The 12,700-nt window shown below is 39.8% G+C and overlaps 1 protein-coding gene across 1 annotated transcript in view; it reads left to right on the top strand.

Moving 5' to 3' along the window:
• Nucleotides 1-173: 173 nt before the first annotated feature.
• LOC126478137 (serine/threonine-protein kinase unc-51) overlaps nucleotides 174-12,700 on the top strand; it is a 171,557-nt gene continuing 159,030 nt past the window's right edge. The window contains exons 1-6 of the mRNA XM_050103676.1: nucleotides 174-566; nucleotides 654-746; nucleotides 834-884; nucleotides 1,975-2,007; nucleotides 2,119-2,155; nucleotides 2,304-2,354. Of these exons, the coding sequence (XP_049959633.1) occupies nucleotides 477-566; nucleotides 654-746; nucleotides 834-884; nucleotides 1,975-2,007; nucleotides 2,119-2,155; nucleotides 2,304-2,354 (355 nt within the window). The 5' untranslated portion in view covers nucleotides 174-476. The remainder of the gene's footprint in view (nucleotides 567-653; nucleotides 747-833; nucleotides 885-1,974; nucleotides 2,008-2,118; nucleotides 2,156-2,303; nucleotides 2,355-12,700) is intronic.

Raw genomic sequence — 12,700 nt, forward strand, 5'->3', positions numbered from 1 at the left:
AATGTGTTTATGAGAACGACATATATCAGTGCCCAAATTAAGGGTTATTTAATCTATTTTCACGGAGGGATCAATTTATGCAAGCAACCTGTTTCTAGTTTGCCTCTGGAGATAACTGTTTTCGTACAGAACATGTGAAGTATCTGCCCAGCACTATGACTTTGGACGGAACATTTTCACAAAGATAGTACATGGCAGTTCTGACGTTTGTTGTTATTTTTGGTGAACACCGTAGTTTTTGTGAAAATGGTTGTTCGTTGTTTCCAGTGAAAGTGCTCCGGGATCCGTGCTTGCACCATGTAACAGCCATAGAATCTCAAACAACATGAACTCATTAACTGGTTGATTTGAGAACGACAGTTTTTTTTGTGTTATCGATTCTTCCTAGCACCCCCTCATGAGGTCTTCAAAACACGATCTCTTCAAAACATGATTTCTTCTCCTAGATAGTATAAAAACGACAAGTGCGCTGTAAGATGGAAACTGTGGGCGATTTTGAGTACAGCAGCAAAGAAATAATTGGCCATGGAGCTTTTGCTGTTGTCTTTAAAGGAAGACACAGAAAGGTAAGACCTAACGTAATGATCTTTATGAATTCGATGACATCGTTTCCACTTTAACAATCGTGTCCTAATACAATTAATTGTTCCCAGAATCCAAATTTTGTAGTGGCAATAAAAAGTATCACCAAAAAGAATCTTGCAAAATCTCAGAATCTTCTTGGGAAAGAAATCAAGATTTTGAAGGTACGTGTGTATGCAATGTTTTAATAAGAATTCTTGTGGTTTTTCGAGTAAACATATACCTGTTTTTGACGTGACATTTTCTCGCAGGAATTAACGGAATTACATCATGAAAATGTCGTGGCGCTCCTTGATTGTAAGGTAAGGGCTACAGTCCATATATTGTCCACATGGGCCAAAAATTTTTGTTTGGTTAAACATTGTTTTTACTTCCATTCTATCGCACATTTAGCTAATGAATGCAGTACATACAATAAATTCTCGATTCCTTAATTTTTTTAATTATCAAATTAAACCTGAATATCTTCACAGTGACTTCTGTTTTTAGATTCCTCACATCACTAGTTTCAAAGCTATGAGTATTTTTGTTCCATGGCACTACCAGAAAAATGAATAATTTACATTTCTTGTTATTTGAAAAACATAGGGGGTATGCATTAAAAGAGTGTGACGTTTTGAATTTTTTGTTTACTCCATGTGAACACACAGCAGACAAAAAATAACAAATATTTGACACTATGCACTGATTTAGTGAGACTCAGACCTGTTAATGTCCCTGGTCAGTAGCCTTATTTTCATAGTGTGGCCAGATACTTTCACATATTGAATTTATTAGAAAGTGTTAATAACAAGAACACTTGGAGCCCAAAAACTCCTATTCCCTTTCATTAATGTTTTCACATTATTAGTGAAATCAAACATTGGTTGTTTCTTAAGGCTTGTATTTCTGCGATGTTAATGATGTCATTGGTCTGTCACTGTGGTGTCACATTATTAACTGGTCATAAAATCATAAAACTTCTGGGTCAGGCATGCATGGATTATAGCACAATACATATCAATGTTGGGCTGAAAAAGACTGTCGTAAGTTGAAGCATATTACCATCATGGCTTATGTATCCATAATAGTCATATGTCACACAGGTTGAATTGATCTCAAAATTTGTTGCCTTAATTGTGTATGAATAAACTATAAAGCTTGATCATTGAGTTGTAAGTATTCAGAAAGTAATAATTTTGTGTGCTCTAAATTGTAACAAAAAATGGTGACAAGTTATTTAGACATGAAATGTTTTGATGAGTATTGTGTATGGTACTTTAGTCATCCTATTTATGAAAAGCTTATATTTATCAATGAAGATTCATTTTTATTGTTTGATAAACCATATTATTTTAAAACATATCATTGTCCTCCACATTCATTAAGAATGGCTCTTCTGTTTTGTTTCAGGAAACTGCACTCAATGTTTTCCTTGTCATGGAAGTAAGTATTTTGAGTTGCATGTATTGAATTAAATATATGTGTCTTTTCAGATTGTGCCAATTGTTTTTTTTAATAGAAAATGTCTAACCACCCTCTTCTTACATTTTACAGTATTGCAATGGAGGAGATTTGGCTGACTATTTAGCAGGTAAATAAAATATTCTCAATGCTTTTACTGTAACGTAAATACAGATGTGAATTTTGTTGAGGTGTCATTTTTATGTTGTAGAATACACAATACAGTGTTGCATATTTTCTGCTTTAATCCCAAAATTGTTTAATTATTTTGCTTTCAGTCAAGGGGACATTAAGTGAGGATACAATTCGCCTCTTCCTCTGTCAGTTGGGTGAGTCAGTCACATTAGCAATATTTCATACAGTCTGCGTATCAGCAAGTTTTGTTTCCATGTTATTATTTGTAGGATATGTATAGTACTGGGTGAAAATAGAAAAACAGTTGGCCTAACCAAGGGTTGCACAGTCTAAAATTATCAGTGCTCTCTGTCAGAACAGTGTGATTCAGGTACAGTATGTTCAATGAGTAGGTGAGAGTGCATATGCCAACAATTTGTAGCTCACACTCCATGTAATGATAGAAGTAGTTATAATAGATATATCGAATTTACTATCCTTGTTGACTTTGTGGGGACATGAACTTTTTGGCGCAGTCCTAGTTGTCTGTATACCTCAGGCCACTAGTGATGTTCTTGCATAACCATCACAGTTTTTTTTTTTTTTTTTTTTTTTTTTTTTTTTTTTTTTTTTTTTTTTGCAGTGAACTTTGGTAAAGTTTCACAATCATTAATTCAGTACCATCAGAGGTATAGTTATTGATTTGATCCATAGTGCAGCTATCAACAGTGCACCCTTGACTCTTTTTTTTCTCCTACTGCTTTCCAGTAGTTCACAAACTGAGGGCAAAGTTGACAATTTTTCTAAAAAGCCCAGAAAGTCTATTTTTGGGCCATGTTTACAAAAAAGTGTCTTCTGAAAAATCTTTTAAATCATTTTAAGTAGAAAGACCTTGTTCCGAACCACCTAAAAAAACTATAATTGGTTTTGCAAACCGCCCATATAAGGCCATAAAAAAGAACCATAAGGTGGAGTTGCCTAGATAATGTGCCCATGTTCCACTGGTGCTCACATTTAATCTGACATATTTTATTATGTTCTACTGTTGTTCAGTACTCTCAGTGGAAGATAATATCAAAGGTTCAGATGACTAGGAAATGAGCTCGACTCAGAAAAACTTCAAGGAAGTAGTCATCTTCTTCTTCTTCTCCTCCTCCATACTTTTTCTTTAATTCCTCTCTTGCATTCAGCTCTACAAAATTATTTTCATAAAATTCTATGGTATAAGGAATCCAATACAAAGAACTGGTTTCCTTTTTTTTTTATTTTTAAATCTAATAATTTGAGGTAATCAAATTTGAAAAGTGTGATTTTGGGTCTGACTAATCAAAATTTCTTCCCAAGCAATCCCATATCTGGCTGGTAGTATAGTTTCCCTTGTGACCTTCAACAGCAAATTAATGAAACCTGTAAAAAAATTCAACTTGCTTGAAGTAAACATAAGCTTAGGACACTAAAGGAAACCTCTTCTAGCTTTTGCCTCTGACACTTGTAGAAATGTATCATGAACTTGGGATCCTGTGTAGAGAACCCTTATCAAGTTTGGGAACCTGTGGCTTCTGTTGCACAGTTCGTGGGTGTGGTCCATATGGGGGCTTTAAAAGGAACCAGTAGTGGTTAAGCGACCATGAACCCTTCCAACACCTTTATACAATTTTTCATGCGTATGCTAATGTTCCACATTAACTGCAAACTACACAACCACACAATACATTGTCCCTAGCACTATCACATCAGTAGCATTACACAACAAAAGGGTGTACTAATAATTCTGTGTAACATGAACCCATTCCAAAAAATGTCAGGAAGATTGCTGTAAGCGTCATCAAAATGTAACAGCGTTAAGAAAACGATAGTTGCTATTCACCATATAGCAGAAATGCTGAGTTGCAGAAAGGCACAACAAACAGACTGTCAGAAAGTTACCTTTCGGCCAACAAAGCCTTTTTCAAAAATAGACAGTGCATGCGCCGCCCCCCCCCCCCCCCCCCCACACACACACACCACAGTCTCTTGCAGCTGGAACCAGACAAAATTTAAACACTGTGACAGTGGCCTAAAACATGCAGACTGTTTATACTATGTGTGCTACAGCTGTTATGCAACAGTTTCCACAATTTTTCTTGCCTCTAGTTATAGCAGGAAAACAGACTGAAATATGTCATGATGAGTCGTGGCAAAAAGACACCCCATTTTTAAAGCTTTTCAAGCTATTTACTTTATCTCACTTTCTAGTTCTCAAGATTTTTTATATTATTTTCCCCAGGAAGCATGAAGCAATTGTAGAACATAGTAAAAGATGTCATTTAATTTGTGTAGCAGCAGAATATGGACCAATTTTCAGTGCAATCTCACCTTGTCATTTTTCAGGGCCTTATGTGCTTGGAATGCAAACCAGATAAAGTGTTTTAGGTGGTTTAAAATATGATCTTTCTAATGAAAACAGCTGAAGAGAATTTGTACAAGACTTTTGTAAAAGTGGGCAAAAAATAGCCTTTTTTCGGTTTTTAGGAACATTATCAACTTTGCCCTCAGTTTGTGAACTATTGGAAAGCAATAGGTGGATGAAATTTTGTATTCTAAGACCTTGTATCAGCAAGTTAATGTGCGCTAGGTTTCAAGTATCCTTCCGGAAATATAAAATGCTGAACTTCACATTTTTTTTTAGAGCATCAATTTTTAGGCCAACTTTGCTTCGAATTATCCATATGCCAGTGCCGCAGGAAACACCTCTTATTATTTTGCTTAAGACAGTGCAGAAAGTTGTATGACATGACCTAGTTTTGTTATTTTCAAGAAAATATTACCAGAGATATTATGTCTTATTAAAGTTGCCAAAAGTCATGCATACACTTTTGATAGCTGCGGTATGGGGCCAAATAAATGATTGTATCTGCAGAAGTAGTGAGTTAATGATCGCGAGTCTTTATCGATGTTCATTGGGAACATTTGCGATTGTTCACACAAAATTTCTTCAAAATCTGTGATGGTTCTGTTGGAACCTCTAGACCACTTCGCATAGAATGATCCATTTGTGTGCCAGACAGAGGAAGGATTGGAATGTAAAGCTTCCACTCATTTTACTTAATTGCACTCAAAACCCATTTGCAGTCTCATCGAGTGATGTCAGCTTGTACTGTTATGCTGTAAATCTCTTTTTTTTTTTTCATGTAGCACGGGAAGTAGTGAGTGGAGGAATGGGAGAGAATAGACCCTACACAGATTTGTGCAATAGGTCAGTAGGCTCAGAAATGCAGTAGTAAGAAAGTCACATTGCCTCTCATTCAGTTATGTACTTCTTAAAAATAAATGTTACAATTGAAAACCGCATCTAACTTGAAATGGTTCTGTGATAGAATTTTTAATGTAAAAAAAATCACAAAATTTGTTCTGTGTATAGACTGAATGTGTTGTGTGGTGTCCTTCATTAAACATGAAGAAATGACGATACATGATGACAAGTGGCCAACAAACTTAAGTACAGAAAATCAACCAAAACCGTTGTGGAAACTGCCATTTTACAATATCTCAATGGTCGGACAACTTTCTGTAGTTGACTTGAAGTTTCTGTTGAGAACATGACAAAACAAATATTGTACCATAACTTCTGTGGCTTCCAAAACTCTTGAGATCCACCAAAGGAATGTCTTCTTTGGATTTTTGGAATGTGGAAGTAGTGAGCTTTATAATGTCTGAGATAGGCTCAGTGTTTCCTAGTTACTTGTGTTTGTGTTTTAAACAAGTTTGATAGTGCAACACCTTGTCTAAAAGACACCAGGGTTCATTTTTATCTTTTTCTTGTACCTATTGTTTTTATTTGAATTTTAGCAGCAGGATGGGTAGGAGGCGTGCATGCTGTGCTCATGTGGATTTAGGAGGAACGGACCACAGTTCGTAAGCTGCTGAAGACACTTTTGGCCATGGTCATCTGTCTGCACACTACTACCTCAGGATGTAACAGTGGCAGAGAAACTTAGCATATCACATCACACACCTCAGGTGTCGCTTGTTTCACCAATTGGGCAGCCATGCTCACTGCAGAGTGGATGCAGGTCGTAATGCGTTTGCATCACTCAAAGCAGAGGATCAATGTAGGGGCTGGCCATCTGGCCATGCCCATTCACCCTGTAAGTGAATAAGTGACTGATCCTTTAGCAGTGTCCTCGGAGACATGTGGGGAGGCTGGTTTGCTGGTTATTGGAAGCTCGAATGCTAGTCATGTTATAGAACCCCATCACTCGGGCCTTCACAACCTGGATGAGGAGCTCGTTATAGCTACTGCAATGTACATGTAGCTGAACCTGCTGACTATATTCAAACATTGGCATCCCTCTACAGTTTTTATCCACCATAATTTTCTTTGTTACTAAATTAACTACTCTTGTGGTTGGAGAAAAACTTACTTTTCATGTAAATGAAAAGCAATTACTCAGGTAGGAGTGTACTTGTGGAGCGCACATGGGGGATTTTTAGACTACAAGGTGCCACTCAATATGCAGACAGGAAAAGCAGACTGCATTCAAAGCAAAGATACTTCGACTGTCAAAATTTTATCAGTAAATTGTCCACAAATGATATTACAAGTGTATCAAAGCCAAACTCTCGGAAAATCAGAAAAAGGAATGTCGGGTATGGCCTTTCTGCCGTACATTCCCATAGTGAAGGACAGAATCGGCCATATATTGCACAAACATGGCATAAAGACGATTTTCAAACTGACGAGGAAGATCAAAGAGTGTCTTAGATTGGCAAAGGAGAAAAGGGACCCACTTGCAATGTCGGGAATATACTGTATACCATGCACATGCGGAAAAGTTTATGTCGGAATGACTGGATGATCAATCAACAACAGCATCAAAGAACATAAGCGACATTGCAGGTTGGGGCAGGTGGAGAAATCAGCTGTGGCAGAGCACGCACTGAGTGAGACCAACCACATAATAAAATTCCCCGACACGGAAGTTCTGGCTGTAGAGAAGCACTATCACACGCGCTTGTTCAGAGAAGCTGTAGAAATACAAAAACACGCTAACTGCTTCAACAAGAAAGAGGAAAGCCTTAAAGTAAATGGATCCTGGCTTCCCGTACTGCAGCGAACGACCGTCGTAGGTGGCAAAAGGAGAACCATACCAGAAATGACCGCAGAGAAGCCCTTGGACATTGGAGCGCCAGGTACATACAGTCTGCGGCCGCGAGCTCGGCTCCAGTTCACCACTGGCAATGGAGGGTGAAGCTTTGACAGTGCCAGCCACTCGTGCTGGCAGAACGTCAGTAAAATCATTAGAAGAGTGTCGGCCAAAAGACTCAAGGCAGAAGCCAAAAGGCAATGATTCAAATGACATGATTAAGAATTAGAAATTTAAAGAAAACTACATTTAAACCTATTAATTTATAAAAAATATTGATCAATGTCATTTTGAGAAAGAATAAAAAATTAAAAAATTTCAGGGCACCTGTGAAGATTCGAACTGACAACCTTCTGCTTGTGGGTAATGCACCTTCTCCATTTCACTACATTAACACTTTGAGTAGTGATACTATTCTTATGGCTGTAGATCATGGCATGAAATTCCAAACTGTTTTTCGTCGATTACTCGCAAATGTGGGCTCACCAGGGTGAATGACTACAAGTTGTAATAACTGGGAGTGTAACATGCACAACCATATAGATGTATGAATGATATAGATGATTTCAAAAAGCCAGTCCAACCCTTGGGGATCTCTCCTTGTGAGATAAACTGATGCAGCAGTCTTCATCTTTGACATGTCAGAATAGGGCTTGTCACAGAAACAGCTAGTAGAAAAATCCATGCAATATACACGTTTATTTATGTGTAAAAGCTGACTTTGGAATTTTTCTTTGCGTGAGACTGTGTTTGCCAATTTGAAATTCTAAATTAACATATCGTATTGTTCATATCACTTCTGCATGATGTTTCATTGATTATATCAATAGTCATTTTTATTGTGATATAGCATGAAATTTTGAACATTAGCGAGGACCCTGATGAACTGGTACTGTTATTGCTGACAGTAGGCTTAAACTTATTTGTGCTCTTTTAAAATTTTTGAGAACAGTATGCCTATCCTCATTCAAAACATTCTTTCTCTAATGCAGTTGTATAAATATATGAGAAAAAGCTTATCTTTATACTGTATTTTTGAAAATTTTCATAAATTGCTAGAGTTGTGGATAACTTATATTGTAGCAAATCAGTGTTTGTGACTCACACAGTTTCTGCCAAAGAATAGATCACCTTAAATTTCAGTGTATATCAATGAAAATAAATATAAATATTTGAGAAATTTTGGAAGTTACTACTGTTTTACGCAGAAACTAATTCACAGTATTAAATCTGTGTTTGCATTAAGTTACTGCAAAATATATTGTAACTAACATAGTGTCTTGAATTTAAAAAATGGCTCTGAGCACTATGGGACTCAACTTCTGAGGTTATCAGTCCCCTAGAACTTGAACCACTTAAACCTAACTAACCTTAGGACATCACACACATCCATGCCCGAGGCAGGATTCGAACCTGTGATCTTGAATTTTTTTCCCTTTCAGAAGGAGTATAAATTATCTACATTTACTGTAAATTAACTCTATATTTTAGTTTTTTTGACTATAATCTCAAACAGCCTTAGGAAAGGAGTAATCAGTAGCTTAGATTTTCCTTTTGCCTTAATAGAAATCTGGTTTTGTGTATTTGTGTCAATTCTTGTGCAAAGTCAGTAATTTCTTAGGTCAACAGATTAAAAGATAGTCAGCAGACTTAGTTAAAAGTTATTTGTTCACTGTCCTTTAAAACACGGCACAAGCCACAATGCAGCTCCTCTGTGAGTGCTGTTTTTTGAAGATGGGGTGAATTAGTTGACATTCATAAGCACCTGGAAATCGTGCTGACTGCTGTTGAATGATTGACAGCTGCTGTGAGTCGGTTTGTTGAAAGAACACCTGAGAGTCATATACCTGTGGTACTGAAGAGACCTCAAGTAGTATCCTTTCCTGTGTACCCTGTCTCCCCTGCAGTAAGTATGGGATCTGTCATTACTTGTGCACTTGATTGTCAGTGGTGGAGCTAGGCATATGGATGTATCTTCTCCTTATAAAAATGAAATTTGCTCCATCAATGTTGAGCAGAGAAACAGTGAGAATAATACTTTGGCAGCATTCCTGGTGAATAGTTAGCCATGAAACAAAGTAAAAAAAAAAAAAACTCCACAAGAGACGCCAGCTGTTAACAGAAATGGACATTTCAACTTTTTTGTGTTGACATTTAACATGCAATTGCTTCCTGATTATATAACAGCAGGTTTCTTCCTTTGCCCAGCTAAAGATACTGCTGTACATTTCCTGTCATTTAAGATGTTTTAAATTCCATTATTTAAAACAAACTATAGTAGCATGTTTTAATGTCTGTACAGGCATGGCAAGTGGCGGCATTGTAGTGTAGCTGCAAAGCACTTCACAGGCTGACAGTGGTTCAGTAATAACTGGGGAATAGGACCCAGTGAGAGGAAACAGAAACTTGCTATGCAAGTCACTCTACAGGAAGCAGAAAGTCTGTAACCATGTAGAGCGCGCACAAGGATAAATTCAGCAGATGGCTGGTGCGAGCGGCTGATACTAAGCACTGGGTGACAACACTCTTCATGAAGCACTAGGCTAGATCCATGGTGGTTGAACTCAGAGTAAGCACCAGCCTGCATAGCTTTCTTGTGTGTGCAGATAAACCCTTCTGTCAGCAGGTCTGCCCAAACAACAAGGCATTTGCACCCTTCGTGGCTGGTTTTGGCATTATTCTGCTGCATTATCCATACCAGCTCATCTGCCCTCATTGCAATGTTCACTGGCAGGTGTACTAAATACCTCTCATCTGAAAGGCCTTGTGGGGCTGGACACAGACAGGCTTGGGCTACGACCTCCATCTCAGAACTGGAGAGGCTGTTCGAGAACCTGGCAGTGGACCAACCACCAAAGGAGTCAAGGCTGGCGCCATTAGCTCTCCCAGAAGGGCACAGAGGCTGTGACAGCAGGGAGAATCCACTGGCAGCAATGGAGGTGAGGTTACCACCATCAGTGAGGAGGAGGAGGAGGAGGAGGGGGGGGGGAGTCGTAGGAGTAGGTGGAGGAGGTGGAGGCAGAGGAGGAGGGGGGGGGGGGGGGACAATCAGAATCCATGGGCTCCACATCAGCAGGGGCAAATCCGAGCCTCACTGTGTCCTGAGGCTGCAGATGAAGGGAGGACAGTGGAGGAGGCAGCAGCAGGGAAGTACGCTGTTGCAAGTGAGAGCCCCCACCCAGAACAGTGTTGTGAGCCAACCCTCTCACCCACCAGACCAAAAGACCATGGTGGAGATCCTCCAACAGTGGACAGGCACAACTGGTTTGCATGACAGGTCAGCTGCTTCCTACTGATATCCACCACAAACAACTGTCGACCTTTGTAGCCCACCACGACACCTGGCAGACCCCTGCCACCGGCTAAAGAACCGGGCCCAAATGGCAGCTCTGGGAAGAAAACGTGGAAGGCCACTGTGGTATGTGACTGAGGATGCAAGAAATCCAGGAGACCTTGTGGCTGGAACCCTTGCAAACTTCCACTGGACTGCACCTGCTAAATGGTCTTGTCCAATATGTAACTAGAAAACTCGGCAACACATCATCATAGGAAAAAGCACTCATGACCTCTTCATTTGGGTCTTTGATGTACCCATGAAGTTATCCACCTCTTGAGTTAGAAGCGGGTGCAGTGGGGCAGTAATCATATGCTGAGTCCTGTTGCGAATGCAAAAGTCATTAAACTCCCACTACACAAATTGCCTCCACTTACTGGACACAAGTGTCGTGGGGTATCCCTCAATGGCAAAAATATCTGACGTGTGGACAGTGTTAGTCGGGAATGTGAAGGACAGCTTGGATGCATTTGGGAAATTGGTCAGTTCATTGACTACCAACAATCACATGCTGCCCAAAAAGAGACCTGCGAAATTCATGTACACTCTGTCCCAAGGGTGCTCCAGGACTGGCCAATAAGGAAAGTGATGTGGCATGCAGCTTGGTTCTGTACAGACCCCTCAAGCCTACACCAGACGTTCAGTGTCACAACTGATCACTGGTCAGTAGATGGGGTGTGGCGCCGACGCATTCATATAAGTCATACCCCAGTGCAGCAAGTGGAGTAAAAAAAATGGAGCATTTCGAGGGGGATGAAATGTATTCCCTGCAAAATCCACACTAGATAAATGTACTCCAGCTAACCCATGTGGACCGCTGAAATGATTTTCTGGAAAAGCAGGTCAGTGGCTACGGCATTCACAACCTCTTGTGCTGTCAATGGAAAATCCAACAGGGTTTGCTGCAAGACATCACCCAACGTGAATATGAGAGCCTCAACACATTCATGAGAGCCTCCTACAGATTGAACTCCAGATTGAGACCCACCGGTAACCGTGATAGCCCATCAGCCTTGGCATTCTGGGTGGTCAACCAATGTCATAGCAATAATTGCTGAGAAAGAGGGCCCATTTCTGCACTCAGTGGACAATCGTGTCGTACAATTGAAGGAGGGCAAATAAGGAAACAAGTGGCTTCTGGTCGGTGATCAGGAGGAACCTTACTCCCATGCAAGAAAATGTGAAACTTTTTAACCCAGAAAATAATAGCTGTCATCTCCTATTCCATCTGTAAATAATCACACTGCACAGTAGAAAGTGTCTCCAGTATGTGAGCAACACTGCACCAATACTGGGATGCATTATAGGCCAGGGCTAAAGGTTTACCGTTCATAACAGAAATAAGATAGGGAGCAGAGCACAAGTGCTAGTTGTCAGACTGAAAAACCTGTTGACAATCTAACAATCAGACAAACTTGACACGTTTCTGACAAAGCTAGTTAAGAGGATGGCAGTTACGCATGGCCTGGGGGAATGAACTGAGCATGATGCAAAAGCTTACCCAAAAAAGACTGGAGCTCCTTCAGGTTTTTGGGTGCCAGCAAGTTGACGACGGTTTTGTGTGGTCATTCTTAGGGATAAGCCCATCTTTGCTAAGCACATGTCCCAAAAAAAGGACCTCTGAGGAGAAAAAAACTGCGCTTCTTCAACTTGGAACAAAGGAGTTCTCCAGGAGGCTTTAGAAAACCAGCTGAAGGTTTCATGAATGCTGCTCTTTTGTAGGTCCATTACCCAGATGTCATCAAGGTAATTGGTCAAAGAGGGAATCTCCTGAATCAACTGTCCCAAACACCATTGATAAGTCTCTGGCACAAGTGAGATTCCAAAAGGCAAGTGATTAAACTGGCAAAGCCCAAAGGGGGCACCAAGGGCCAAGAAGATCCAAGAAACAGCATCCAATGACAACTGCAGGTATGCATCATGCAATCCAATGCATAAAAAATACTGGCCCCCTGACAACTTCAATAACAACTCTGCTGGCCGCAGAATTGGATACGAATCTGTGATGAATTGCAAGTTGAGCATCTGTTTAAAATTGCTGAAAAGGCTCATGGTGCCATCAGTCTTCTGAATCACCACCAAATGGGAAGTAGAAGACACG

The sequence above is a fragment of the Schistocerca serialis genome, chromosome 1 (assembly GCF_023864345.2).
Source record: "Schistocerca serialis cubense isolate TAMUIC-IGC-003099 chromosome 1, iqSchSeri2.2, whole genome shotgun sequence".
NCBI lineage: Eukaryota > Metazoa > Arthropoda > Insecta > Orthoptera > Acrididae > Schistocerca > Schistocerca serialis.